Raw genomic sequence first — 12735 nt, forward strand, 5'->3', positions numbered from 1 at the left:
CCCAAACTAATTACATATTTTGTCAGATTTCTAATTAATTTGCCCCGAGATTCCTCATGCCAAAAACTTCAGGTCAGAAGGTCTCTCTTTTATTCATTATAACGCTTTCCCATCCCTCTGCCTGCCTTTGAGTGTCTGCCAAAAACAAATGATGGTGGCTGATTCCTTTTCTGTACAAAGCTCTGAATATGTAGTCCACTCATTCTCATTTGAGTGCTCTTCTTTGTTTCCACAGTTCCAGTTCCTCCTATACTGCATACTACGGGGTGACTTAGATATGTTGCCAGTCTCTCTGAGGCGGTCTCCACGTCTGTGAAGGAGCTCCAAAGCCCTGTAGGTTGTTATGAGTAGGGCTGTATTTAGAAAGTGTTTTGCATATGCTGCTTAAAAGACTCTTAGCAAAAAGTAAGTAGGAATGTTACATATGACACTTGAAATCATTCATTCATAAATGTCTTTTATTAACATTACCAATATAAGCTGACATATTTTAAAAATGCGGCAAGCTTTTCTTTGTCTCTTCAGTGAAACATATCTATTTGTGTTTCTATTTATTAGATAGCTTTTTATTCTTTTAACATAATCCACTGCTTACGTGATTATTAAAACCTAGGGTGCCAAATGGTCCAGACAACATTCCCTACTGAAGAGCTTGCAAATAGCCTAAAAGGCTATCCATCTTGCCCAAGGTTTGTCCCATAGCCAGTCAGTGGTTAAAAGCAGGTATTTTCAACCATGAAGTTACATGTAACCATGTGTGTCATATTAAAAAGCATATGTTTCTTTTGACTAAATGATTGCAAATGAGGAATTGTCTAACTTTGCTATCGGAGTGCATGCTCTCACCAGACCCTGGAGCAAAGTCTCAGAGAGGGAGCCATGGAATGCACACAGTGGAGTTAGGAACATGGAAACGAAGGAAGCGTCTAGGTGTGTGTACTCTTGTTAACAAGGACAAGTCTATCAAAAAATGCTGTACTTGGATATCAGATACTATACTTACTTTCTCCCCCTGTTTCCTTTTAAGATAGTTGTTTAGGAATGTTTCTCTGGAGCTTATTTCTTCATCCAACAGTAAAGAAAAAACAAGGTTATTTATTTTCAATTCCTCCTGTAGAAATATTTAAAAGGGGGAAGTATGATCAATACTCCTATCCAAGAAAGGATTTTGTCCTGAGGGTCAGAGACTTGGCACTTACAAAGCAAGTTTATGACACACAAGTAAGAGAAATCCTTTTTAAGAAAATGAGAATATAAACTGCAACAACAACTACTCAGTTTTGCACTTTCATCTTTTCATTGTAAGATAAAACATACATACAGAAAAATATTTAGGACAAATGTGGGGTTTAACAAGTTATTATAAAGGCAAACATCCTTGCAGTCACCACCCAGTTCAAGAAATAGAACTTTGCTGCTGCCCAAAGCCCCTTCCATGTGTCCCCATCATAATCTTAATTCAAATAACCACTGTCCCAACTTACAGTAGTCACTATTTTTGTGTTTCCTTATAGTTCTTTAATACCTAAGTTTGCATCTTCAATCACTATAGTATACCTTGTCCATTTAAAAAATTGTCACATTTTTAAAGTCTCTTATACCCCACAGGTTCCCTTCTATCCCTTTCTTTTCCTCACATTTAGTTGTGGTTATTTGTAGTTTCACCAAGTCTGGGTTTTACTAATTGCATATTTATAGTGAATTTATTAGGTCCTTTATCCCGTATTTCCTGAAAATTGGCAGCTGGATCAGAGGTCTACTGAGACCCATGTTTGGTCCTATTGCAAGACAGTAGGTGATATTGTGTTCTTTGATTAGGAGACACACAGTATTAGGTTGTCTTTATTTTTATGAGGTTAGCAGCTATAAATGCTCAATGCCCAGGTCCATAATCCATTCAGAGTTGCAAAGTGTTAATAGTCTATTTCTCTTATTCCGTTTTTGTTTACTAATTGAAATTATTTTATAAAGAGATGTTTCTCCTTATCTACTTTTTTTCATTATCTACTGGTACGGTTTACATTAAAAAGGCAGAATGAATACTTGATGCTTTCTCTTTATCAATTTTTCAAAAAGATTTTATTTACTTATTTTTAGAGAGAGGGGAAGGGAGAGAGGGAGGGAGGGAGGGAGGGAGGAAGAGAGGGAGAGTAACATCGATGTGCAAAAGATACATCGATCGGTTGCCTCTTGCATGCCCTCAACCAGGGACCTGGCCCTCAAAACCAGGCATGTGCCCTGACTGGGAACTGAACTTGTGACCCTTTGGTTCCCAGGCCGGCAGTCAATCCACTGAGCCACACCAGCCAGGGCTCTTTATCAATTTTTAGGTAATAAATTGGTTGTTATCCTTTGAAAGTGGACAATTAGCAATTTTTCTTTTTCAAAAATCACAAATTCATAAGTTTAAACAAATTTTATGGGTTTCAGTTAATTGCAATTATTGTCATTGTTGAATTACATATTGTTCCATCTAGGGGAGCTTTTATTTTATTTTAATGTTTATTTATTGATTTTAAAGACAGAGAGAGAGAGAGAAAGGTCCTGCAGGCTCTGGGACCTTTATATGCACCTATTCTCAGGGAGCAATTGGAAGATGTGCCTCACCAAAGCACAGGGACCAACCAAAAGAAGATGAAAGTAGTTAAAGGAACCTTTAGAAAGATGTCTGTATCCTCACCATCCTACCAAAATGATATACCAAAAGGATTTCCTTTAAGAAAGTTGAATGCAAGGATTCTTTACTGAGGTTTAGACAGGGTTAAGGGAAACAGCAAGGAATGGTGAAACACTCAGAGACTAGAAACAACTGGGAACCAGTATCATCTCTAGAGCTAAGGAGGCAAGGGAAGGAAACCGTTACCAGGACCCTGCAGGACCTGTAGACATGGGAGAGGATCGCTCCTCAGCAGTCATGGCTGTAGATAGAACAGCATGACTGGCCCGGCAGGAAGGGAGTGTATGTATATGGTAGTTAGGTGGGGGAAGCTCAGAAGTGAATACCACAGTGTTAGTCATAAGAGTAGCATTAGTCATGGCCAAAAAAGTAAAAAGAATCTAATTGCCCAACAATTATGAATGGATAAATAAAATACGGTTTAGCCATGTAATAGAATGTTATTTGGCAATAAAAATAGTACATGCTACCACATGGATAAACCCTGAAAACATGCTAAGTGAAAGAAACTAGACACTCAAAGCCGCATATTGAATAATTCAATTTATATGGAATGTCCAGAATAGGCAAATCCATAGAGACAGAAAGTTAATTAGTGGTTGCCTTGGCGCTGAGGCAGGGAGGTCTCTGGGGCGTGGGGTGTGGAAAGAAATGGGAAATGACTACTATAGGATTTCTTTTCAGAGTGATGAAATATTCTAAAATTGATTGTGGTGATGGTTGTACAACTCTGTGAATATATGAAAAACTATTTTATACACTTTAAATAAGCGAATTGTATTGATTGGGAAACACGTCTTGAAAAAGCTGTTATTTTTAAAAGATATGCTTAGAATATCTTTCATACAAGATTATAAGTACTACTAGGTAACATCAAAAAGACTCAGGAGACAACTTTAAAAGCTCCCCTAAATAGCCCCAGCCAGGTAGCTCAGTTTGTTAGAGTATCATTCCGATACACCAAGGTTGTGAGTTTGATCCCCAGTCAGGGCACATACAAAAATCAACTGATGAATGCACAAATAAGTGTAACAACAAATTTCTCTCTCTCTTTCTCTCTCTGTCTTTAAAATTAATAAATAAACATTAAAATAAAATAAAAGCTCCCCTAGATGGAACAATATATAATTCAACAATGACAATAATTGCAATTAACTGAAACCCATAAAATTTGTTTAAACTTATGAATTTGTGATTTTTGAAAAAGAAAAATTGCTAATTGTCCACTTTCAAAGGATAACAACCAATTTATTACCTAAAAATTGATAAAGAGCCCTGGCTGGTGTGGCTCAGTGGATTGGCTGCCAGCTTGGGAACCAAAAGGTCACAAGTTCAGTTCCCAGTCAGGGCACGTGCCTGGTTTTGAGCGCCAGGTCCCTGGTTGAGGGCATGCAAGAGGCAACCGATCGATGTATCTTTTGCACATCGATGTTACTCTCCCTCTCTTCCTCCCTCCCTCCCTCCCTCCCTCTCTCCCTTCCCCTCTCTCTAAAAATAAATAAATAAAATCTTTTTGAAAAATTGATAAAGAGAAAGCATCAAGTATTCATTCTGCCTTTTTAATGTAAACTGTACCAGTTTTGCATTTCTCTAAATCTGCTTCTTCTCTTACACTCAACTGATAGTTTGGCAAGGTATAAAATCCAATGTTAGGAATAAGTTTCTGTCAGATTTTAAAGGTCTCACTCCTTCATCTTCTTGCTTCTAGTTGCTGTGCATTTCATTGATATTGTTACTGATGAATCAAATTAAGCCATAGTTTTCATCTTATCTTTTGGATATGTGGCTTATTCACTCATTTAGCATATAGATGAGCCCAGCCTTTTGTTAGTTGCTGGAGATACAGGGATGAACAAGAAGGACTCAGTCCCTACCCTCATAGAACTTATAGTCTTGGGAGTATTACAAAGTAATCTCACATAAATTAAAATTCAGTTGTATAATAAGTAATAGAAAGCAAAAGAACAAAGTATGTAATAGGAAGAGCTAACCTAGCTGGAGGAATTAGCTTTTAAGCTGAGATCTGACAGATGAATAGATCTAGGCCAGGAGGTGAAGACGTTGGCAGAGCATATCACTAGCAGAGTTGGGAGAAAGGACAAACTGGTGTGCTCCAGACACCAGAGAAAGTGTGGCAGGTGACTGGGAGGGTGGCACAGGTGAGGCCAGAGCGGGAAGCAGGCCCAGAGCCTGCAGGACCTTGGTGCCGGAAAGGGTGCTGGTCTTTACCCCAAGAGCACAGAGAGGTCCTGGAAGCTCCTTAAAAAAGAAAGTTATATAAGGAAACTTTTATTTACCTGGTTAACAACCATCTCTGCTTTCACTCTCCTTTCAAAAAGCCTTTTCAAATGTTCATCAAAACTTTGTGTGCTTTCTTGAATTGAGTTTTGAAGTTTCTTCAATTCTGCTTCTAAGGACTAAAAGTAAGTCAACAGCAAGTTAACATTTAGGAATATCAAATGCTCCTAGGAAGTGGTGTTCACATTTTACCACAAGGGAAGGGCAGGTGGTGGGCAGATCCTGTGAGGTGTTCTGGGTCCTCCGGCCCCCTTCAATCAGAGGTGTTCCACCTGGATTTGTTTAATACATTGTTAAATAAATATAGACTTTTGCTTAAAAAAGATTACACTAAAAAAAAAAAAGGTAAAATCACTGATCATTACTAATGATGCAGGTGGCAGTAAGCTTAGTAAAACAAATTGCAGCAAATCTTTCCAGAAAATCTTGACTTTATATAGAACAGAAATTTCCAGGCACAAAATCAGGCCTGGGGAAAAAAAATCTTGATTTTTCTAAAAGCTGTAAATACATCTTTGTGGAATCTTTTAGATTTTTAAGGAAATAAGTATTTTATAAACACACACACACACACACACACACACACACACACACATATACACTCTGTTTTTGTTTTTGTTTTTGTATGCTTTGTCCTTCCAAGCAGTTCTACATCAGGGGAAAAAAAGTTCCACCTGCTCTTTAAAAAATTCTACCAGAATATAGGCCTAAGCACACACTGGTAAGTGAAAAGCTATAAATTTATATTTTTAAAGAAAACAACATCTGCAGATCAATTCTAGACATAGTTACAATTTTTATCTTTAAAATTTTTGTAACTTTTAAGTTTTGATATGACTTCAAATTTACAGAAAAGTTACAGGAATAATACAAATAATTCTCATATACTTTTAATCAATTTAATCAGTTAATACTCTGCCTCATTTGCTTTATCACTTGCTCAATGTCTATTCCCCTCCCCTTCTTCATTCTCCACGCCCCCCTTTAAAGATTGAGGACAGAGAAATTGGAGTGAACCCAGACTGTTTCTGGAGGAACTTCCAGCCAAGATGGAGGCGTAGGTAGATACACTTTGCCTCCTCGCACAACCAAAAGAAGGACAACAACAAATTTAAAAACAAAAAATAACCAGAACTGCCAGAAAATCAAAATGTATGGAAGTCTGACAACCAGAGAATTAAAGAAGAAACATTCATCCAGATTAGTAGGAGGAGCAGAGAGGGGCAGCCAGGGCAGTGAGGACACGTAGCAAGGTGGCAGCTGGAGGACCGGGTGGTCCCACATTTGCTTGTGGATAAACTGGGAGGAACAGCTGGGGAGCGACATAGACCACACGATCCAGGGTTCCAGTGCGGGAAAAGAAAGCCTCAAAACCTCTGGCTGTAAAAACCCATGGGGGATGGGGCAGCGGGAGAAACTCCCAGACTCACAGGAGAGTTTGTTGGAGAGACCCTCAGGGTCCTAGACTGTACACAAACCCACCCACCCGGGAATCAGCACTAGAAGGGCCCAATTTGCTTGTGGGTAGCGGGGGAAGTGACTGAAGGCCAATGAGAGCCAAGCAAGTGGCATTATTCCCTCTTGGACCCCTCCCCCACATACAGAGTCAAAACAGAGAGACCTGGGTTGCTCCACCCTGGAGAATACCTAAGGCTCTGCCCCTTCCAACTTAACAGGGGTGCTGAAACAGAGAAATATGGCCCAAATGAAAGAACAGATCAAAGCTCCATAAATAGAACCAAGCGTTGAACAGATATCCAGCCTATCAAGAGCAATGGTTCAAAACACTGGTAATCAGGATGCTCACAGAAATGGGTGAGTATGGTCACAAAATGGAGGAAAAAGTGAAGGCTATGCAAAGTGAAAGAAAGAAAAACATAGAGAGAACCAACAGTAAAGGGAAGGAAACTGGGACTCAAATCAACAACTGGGAGCAGAAGGAAGAGATACACATGCAACCAGAACAGAATGAAGAAACAAGAATTCAAATAAATGAGCAGAGGCTTAGGAACCTCTGGGACAACTTTAAACATTCCAACATCTGAATCACAGGGGTGCCAGAAGGAGAAGAGGAAGAGCAAGAAATTGAAAACTTATTTGACAAAATAATGAAGGAGAACTTCCCCACTCTGGCCAAGGAAATAGACTTCCAGGAGATCCAGGAAGCTCAGAGAGTCCCAAAGAAATTGGACCCAAGGAAGCACACACAGAAGCACATCATAATTACCTTTCCCAAGATTAAAGATAAGGAGAGGATCTTAAAAGCAGCAAGAGAAAAAGAGAGAGTTAGAGGAGACACTGAGTAGTGGATTGAGAGGAAAGTGGGACTAAGGGAGTTTTTTTATTTTGAAATAATGTCAGACTAACATAAAAGTAACAAGACTAGTAGAAAGAACTCCAGAGTCCCCTTCCACGGTGTTCTTTTTCTTTTTCTTTTGTATAATATGAGAGATGTATACAATGTAAAAGATCACAGCATGTGTTTATGTTTGTGGGGAAAACCAGTGGGAAGGGAAAAACTGACAATACAGTAAAAGGGAGCAAATTGCTGGAGTAACAATGCTGAGTGGGTGAGATGGGATGGTACCAGTGCTCAGGGGGACGACCAGGCTTGCGCGGATACATGGCCACTTCTTCGATGAGAAACAGCAAGGCAGGGAGATTCTATGGATTCAGTTCAGGGTGCCAGATGTTGTAGTTGTAGAAGAGTATGGAAAATCTCCTAGTTGCTTTTCTTCTCCAAGAGAAGCAGAAAATAAAGTTACAGGGGGTTTGGTGTCGGAAGTTCAAGGACAGAGAACGTGCGAAATGATCCTCTAGGACCTAGCTACCCAGAGTGTAGTCCGCGCGCTAGCAGCAGTGGCACCACCTGGTTGCTTGTTAGCACTCTGAGGATGCTTCCCTCTCCTCAGAATGACGGAATCCAAAGCTGCCTTTTTAACAAGGCCCCCAAGGCGCTGTGGACTAAGCTAGCCGGGAAACGGAAGAGCATCTCTGGGCAGCTCTCAGGACCGAATAAAGGTTAAAGGGAGGTGGGGGAGGGTACGGGGAGGGCGACTGGCGACAGAAGGGGACTTGGTGGTGAACGCACAGTACAGTGTGCAGACGATGTTTTGTGGAATCGTGCACCCGAAACCTGCATAATTTTATGAACTAGTGTCACCCCAATAAATTCAATAAAAACACAAAAATAACCAAAGAAAAAATAGGAAAACAAATTAAATTGAGGCTATTAGAGGGAAATTGGTCAGTATTTTTTTTCTTTATCCACTGCAGGTGCATGTGCTGGGAAGGCCACCTACTGGGCTCAAACAAGGCCGGCTTTCCCAGGCGAGAGCGACCGAGGAACAGAGAGGCAAGGACGCAGGCAGTGCACTGTCGTGTAGTGCAAGACCATGGAGTAAATGCCACCCCTTATTTATATTCCCTCGCTCCTTGAAATCTTTACTTTATTCACAACTATTCATTTTCGCTTTCAAGTAAGTATTATCTTAGGATAAAATGCAAGGACACTGCTAGAGAATGGCAGTGAATAAAAACAGGACAGGTTAACAATAGGTTAAAATAAATTGTTCATGAGATACAGCCACTATAAAGCTGACAACTGCCCTGCCTCAAATGACATTAGGACTTTACTTTCTTCGCAGAGGAATAAACATCATTTATTTGGTTGTATACCATCAGCTTTTATATCTCCATTATAATTTTAAGCGATTGTAATGTGGGAATGTTTCTTTGTGATGAAAGAGGATAAAAGTAGGAGAACTGCTTTGCAAAAATCTCAGATTAGAACTGCACAAATTAGGGCTGCACTGATTGTGTTATTCTTCTCTTGAGTCCTTTCCTTGAGGCTGAGAACAAATTAAGTAAGAGTATTACTAAACTCAAGTAGATGTAGATGACACAGAGCAGTGCCTTGAACATACTGTAACAGGTGTTCGTTAAACACTTGCAGAATGAGAACCAAATGAATTGTAACAATGTGGGAAATGCTGATATCAATAAGAACTTTGAAAACATTGAAATACATTCTTTCTTTAAAAAATTTTTCTAACTTTTTAACTTTATCTCCACTCACTTCCCCAAATTCTTCTGGAAAATTTCACTTGAAATATTATCCTTAAACTACTAAAGATGATGAGAAAATCAAGAACACTTAATTTGAAAGTATACTGGAAAAAAAACCTTGATATCATAGGATATATTAATTCCCTGCTCTTCTGACCTTTCTATACTTATCTCTTTCTTCATTTAACTCCTTGACTTTTTTCTCATACTCTTTGAATTGTTTCCTTTCCTCTTCAGTCCACAGAGCATCAGGTTTCGCCATGAAAGCAGGCTGAGGAATCACCTGCAGATATAAAGCAAAGCATATATTGTAGCTCAAGCCTACATGCAGTAGTACAATAAAAGCTCAGTGCTATCATCACAGTTAAAAAAAAAAGAGCCCTTTAGCATGGTGTAGTTCTTCACTTTGGCAAGACAATGACCTGACACTTTGATCAAAATGTAAGAGAAAATGGAACAACTGTTATTCTGTAACTTAAGTGAAGTTGGGCAGTTTGGGATGTACCCAGACTTGGTGACAGGTTCGCAGGTTTGTGTTGATATCTTCATAGCTAGAACTACGTCTGAGCTCCAGGGACACCTATGTCAGGTATCAAAGGGAATGTTTCTCAGGAGAATAACAGGTGCAGCGTTATCCCTGCTTTCGGTAGAGCCCCAAACCACCGTGGTTGCTTGTTTTTGTTTGCTTTCTGTCAGACTGGAAGGCAAGTCTGAGGTTTCCAATTTCTTATTTGCCTTATGTGGTATGTTTATAAGGTACTGGAGGTTGTGTATTTGTTGCTGTAGAATTTCTGAGACTCGGGTTCACATAGGCAAAGATGGTCAAATTAAAGTAGTTCTCTTCCTCCCATTCCACCTTCCATAAGGCTGTCTGGGAATCTCACCATTCTTAGAATGTCTTCCTTCTTGACTTCCAGGACTCCTCCCATCATGTCCATCAGGGCTCGGTGTCTGGTGTCGGAGGCCTGGGGGAAAGCCAGGGTCAGTGAGGGCAGCTGGCTCAGAAGTGGGCGCTCCCGTGGCACCGTGGGCGGCCTCCCACTCAGCGTTAGAGTGGCTGCATCTAGGATCGGGGAGGGTGCACAGGGGCCTGGAGGGGAGCGGGGAAAGAGGCCACTGGGATCCAGCGACCTCCACTCGTGACACATGTGTCGCTGTGATTCTGCAGTGGAGTTCAAGGGCAAAACTGTTAAACCAAATTAGGAACAGGTGTCCCTAAAGGAAAGCGGGCTTTAGGTGCTGAGCAAAACTGCATACCTGTGACAGAAGCCACTGCTCCATTTTATGGGTCATAATCAATTCTGTTTTGGCCTTTTGCCATGGTTTAACATGTTTTTGAGCTGAAATCTGAAAGAAAATGTATAAGTTTCCTGCTGTTATTCTTACAAAATTCAACCAAACTTCCCTTCCACACACCAAGAGAAGGGTAGAAGGTATTAAGGGGTGAAAGGGTATATCCAGATTTTACAACTTGTTACTTATTTTTGAAATGAGAGAGCTGGAAAAATAGATTGGTATTTCTCTATTTGCTCTCTAAATCCATCTGTGTCACCAAAGAAATTATAACGGGGGACCTAATTTATATCGGAAGGAAAGGGATCCAAAGAAGTGTCATCTAAACCAAATCCTGCAGGATGGAGGTCTGAGAGGTCAAAGTCTGAGGCATTCAAGGAATTGTGCGAACGCAAGTGTGGCTACAACAGAGCAAGGCAGGGAGAGTAGCCGGAGGGAAGGGGGCCCAGGGTGGGCAGTTAGAAAGGGACTAGTGGGTGTTCCCCAGAGTGAAATGAACAGCCACTGCAGGGGTTAAGCAGGAGAAGGAGAAAATAGTGTATAAGGTCACTCTCCTAAATGTAGAAGGGATTAGCCTATGAGAGGAAGCAAGTGGGTGAGGTTAATTATGCACATGCCAAGTGACCGCCTGAGCAGGGCCTTGGTGAGAGCAGCAGAGCGGGGTCCTTGGCTCTCAGGTCCTGTGACAAGAGTCTGGTTCTGGAAGAAACGACTTCCTTACACAAGTACAACAGAGTGTGGAAGTTAAGGGGAAGTAGTCTGAAGCATAATGATTACGTTCAGACCCAACTCTGTTACCAGCTTTGTAACTGTGGTCAAGCTGCTTAACCCCTCTGTGCCTTAGTTTTCTCTTCTGTAAAATGGAGGTGACATTGGTTCCTATCTTACAAGGTCTTACAATGATAAATTAGTCTAAGTCTCCAGTCTATCTAGGACACTTTGAATAGTGCCTGGCTTTTAATCAGGACTACATTAAGTGTTGTTATTTTTAAGCAGCATTGTTAGCTTTTTTCCCCCCTAAGTAATCTAGTTTGTTTCATGTGAGCAAGGGGTTTTCTTTGAGTATTCTGTAGCATTTTTTACTTTTTAGAAATGAAATATGGTCATATTTTAATTGTTTTCTTTAAGCATTCATTTTCTTGTACCAGTCTCTGTGCTAAACACCTTGTAAGGAAGCCCCTTTCTCTGGAGCCCAGGCTGCCCTAATGACCTGGGTAATTACTGGAGCTCCATCAGCCTCCCTCCCACAATGTGACCCGACCTCCCCGTGTACAGGCCCTGGACCAGAACTACGCCAAGGAGCCCCTTCCCAGGTAGATCCAGAATTGGGACTAAGAGATTCTAGTTCAGACCAGCTGCTTTCTTGAGTGTAGGAGATAGAAAGTAGACACTGCTAGAGGAAGCTGAAATGCAGAGAGAAGTTAGCTAAGAGGTGAAGCATGACTTCCAGACACCCCACAAGGCTCCAGTCTGAGGTTCCTGCTTCTTCCTAGGCTTGCTGTCCAAATCTTCCCTGCACTCCTTGGGACTCAAAAGAAATTCTCATTATTGCTGAGGTTATGTCAACTGTTTTTGCAACTTGCAATTGAGGACGCTACCAAATACAGTGATTTCCAGTAGTGCAAACAAGATGGATAAATAAGAGGTTGGGGAAACAGCATGAGAAACGAGGCGAGGGAGTTGCTTGCCAGTACCTCACTGTCTTCCACAACCAGGGTTCTCTCTGGCTTCTCACAGTCCTCGAATTCTGGTTGCCAGACTGATTCTTCCAGTTCCAGATCTAAAATAATTTCTTGAATTCTTACATTTCTTTCTTTCACACGTGTAATTTCAAACTCTTTTTGTTTATAGGCAGCATCAAACTCACTATTGAAAACCGTTTTTACTTTGTAAATGATATCCTGAAATAGCAATATGTTATTGAATACACAACACATATCTTTGCTGGTAACATGATCCCACAGTTTTACGTTCCCTCCAAAATCATTTTACAAGTTTCAGAAGATTAATCTTTCTAAAATACTGTTTATATTGAATTCACTTCTTGGTTCTGTAACCTACAGTGCCATCCCACCATAGGTAGGATTAAGGCAACAACTGCTATACTATATCCTACTACCCAAAATGTAAGTTATAAGTCAATGTGCAGTTGTGTTGACAAATGCTAACGTGGGTGATGAACAGTGGGTGATTACGGAGATTGTTTGGAGAATCTACCAGGCAGGCACAGCCACACACACTACTGTTCCTATATCCAGTCAGGTTATTCTCAGGTAGGAAGGGACCACAAGCTGCCTAATTACTAAGGTGGCAGTGGGTTTAAGTGGATTGTTCCCACCTCGGCTGGGGACAGTGGGCCAATTCAAAGCAGCCTTTATTTTATGAGGAGAGTTCAGCCT

The 12735-nt window shown here is 40.7% G+C and overlaps 1 protein-coding gene across 1 annotated transcript in view; it reads right to left on the minus strand.

Annotated features, from left to right (window-relative positions):
• The window catches only part of CFAP43 (cilia and flagella associated protein 43), an 84604-nt gene that overhangs the window by 9543 nt on the left and 62326 nt on the right, over nucleotides 1-12735 (minus strand). The window contains exons 24-29 of the mRNA XM_054581751.1: nucleotides 12031-12237; nucleotides 10301-10390; nucleotides 9928-10008; nucleotides 9201-9326; nucleotides 4975-5094; nucleotides 1004-1111 (exon numbers count right to left, since the gene is read on the minus strand). Coding sequence (XP_054437726.1) covers nucleotides 1004-1111; nucleotides 4975-5094; nucleotides 9201-9326; nucleotides 9928-10008; nucleotides 10301-10390; nucleotides 12031-12237 — 732 coding nt within the window. The remainder of the gene's footprint in view (nucleotides 1-1003; nucleotides 1112-4974; nucleotides 5095-9200; nucleotides 9327-9927; nucleotides 10009-10300; nucleotides 10391-12030; nucleotides 12238-12735) is intronic.

Source organism: Pteronotus mesoamericanus, unplaced genomic scaffold (assembly GCF_021234165.1).
Source record: "Pteronotus mesoamericanus isolate MK-2021 breed Mesoamerican mustached bat unplaced genomic scaffold, CSHL_Meso_final contig_657, whole genome shotgun sequence".
NCBI classification, from domain to species: Eukaryota; Metazoa; Chordata; class Mammalia; order Chiroptera; family Mormoopidae; genus Pteronotus; species Pteronotus mesoamericanus.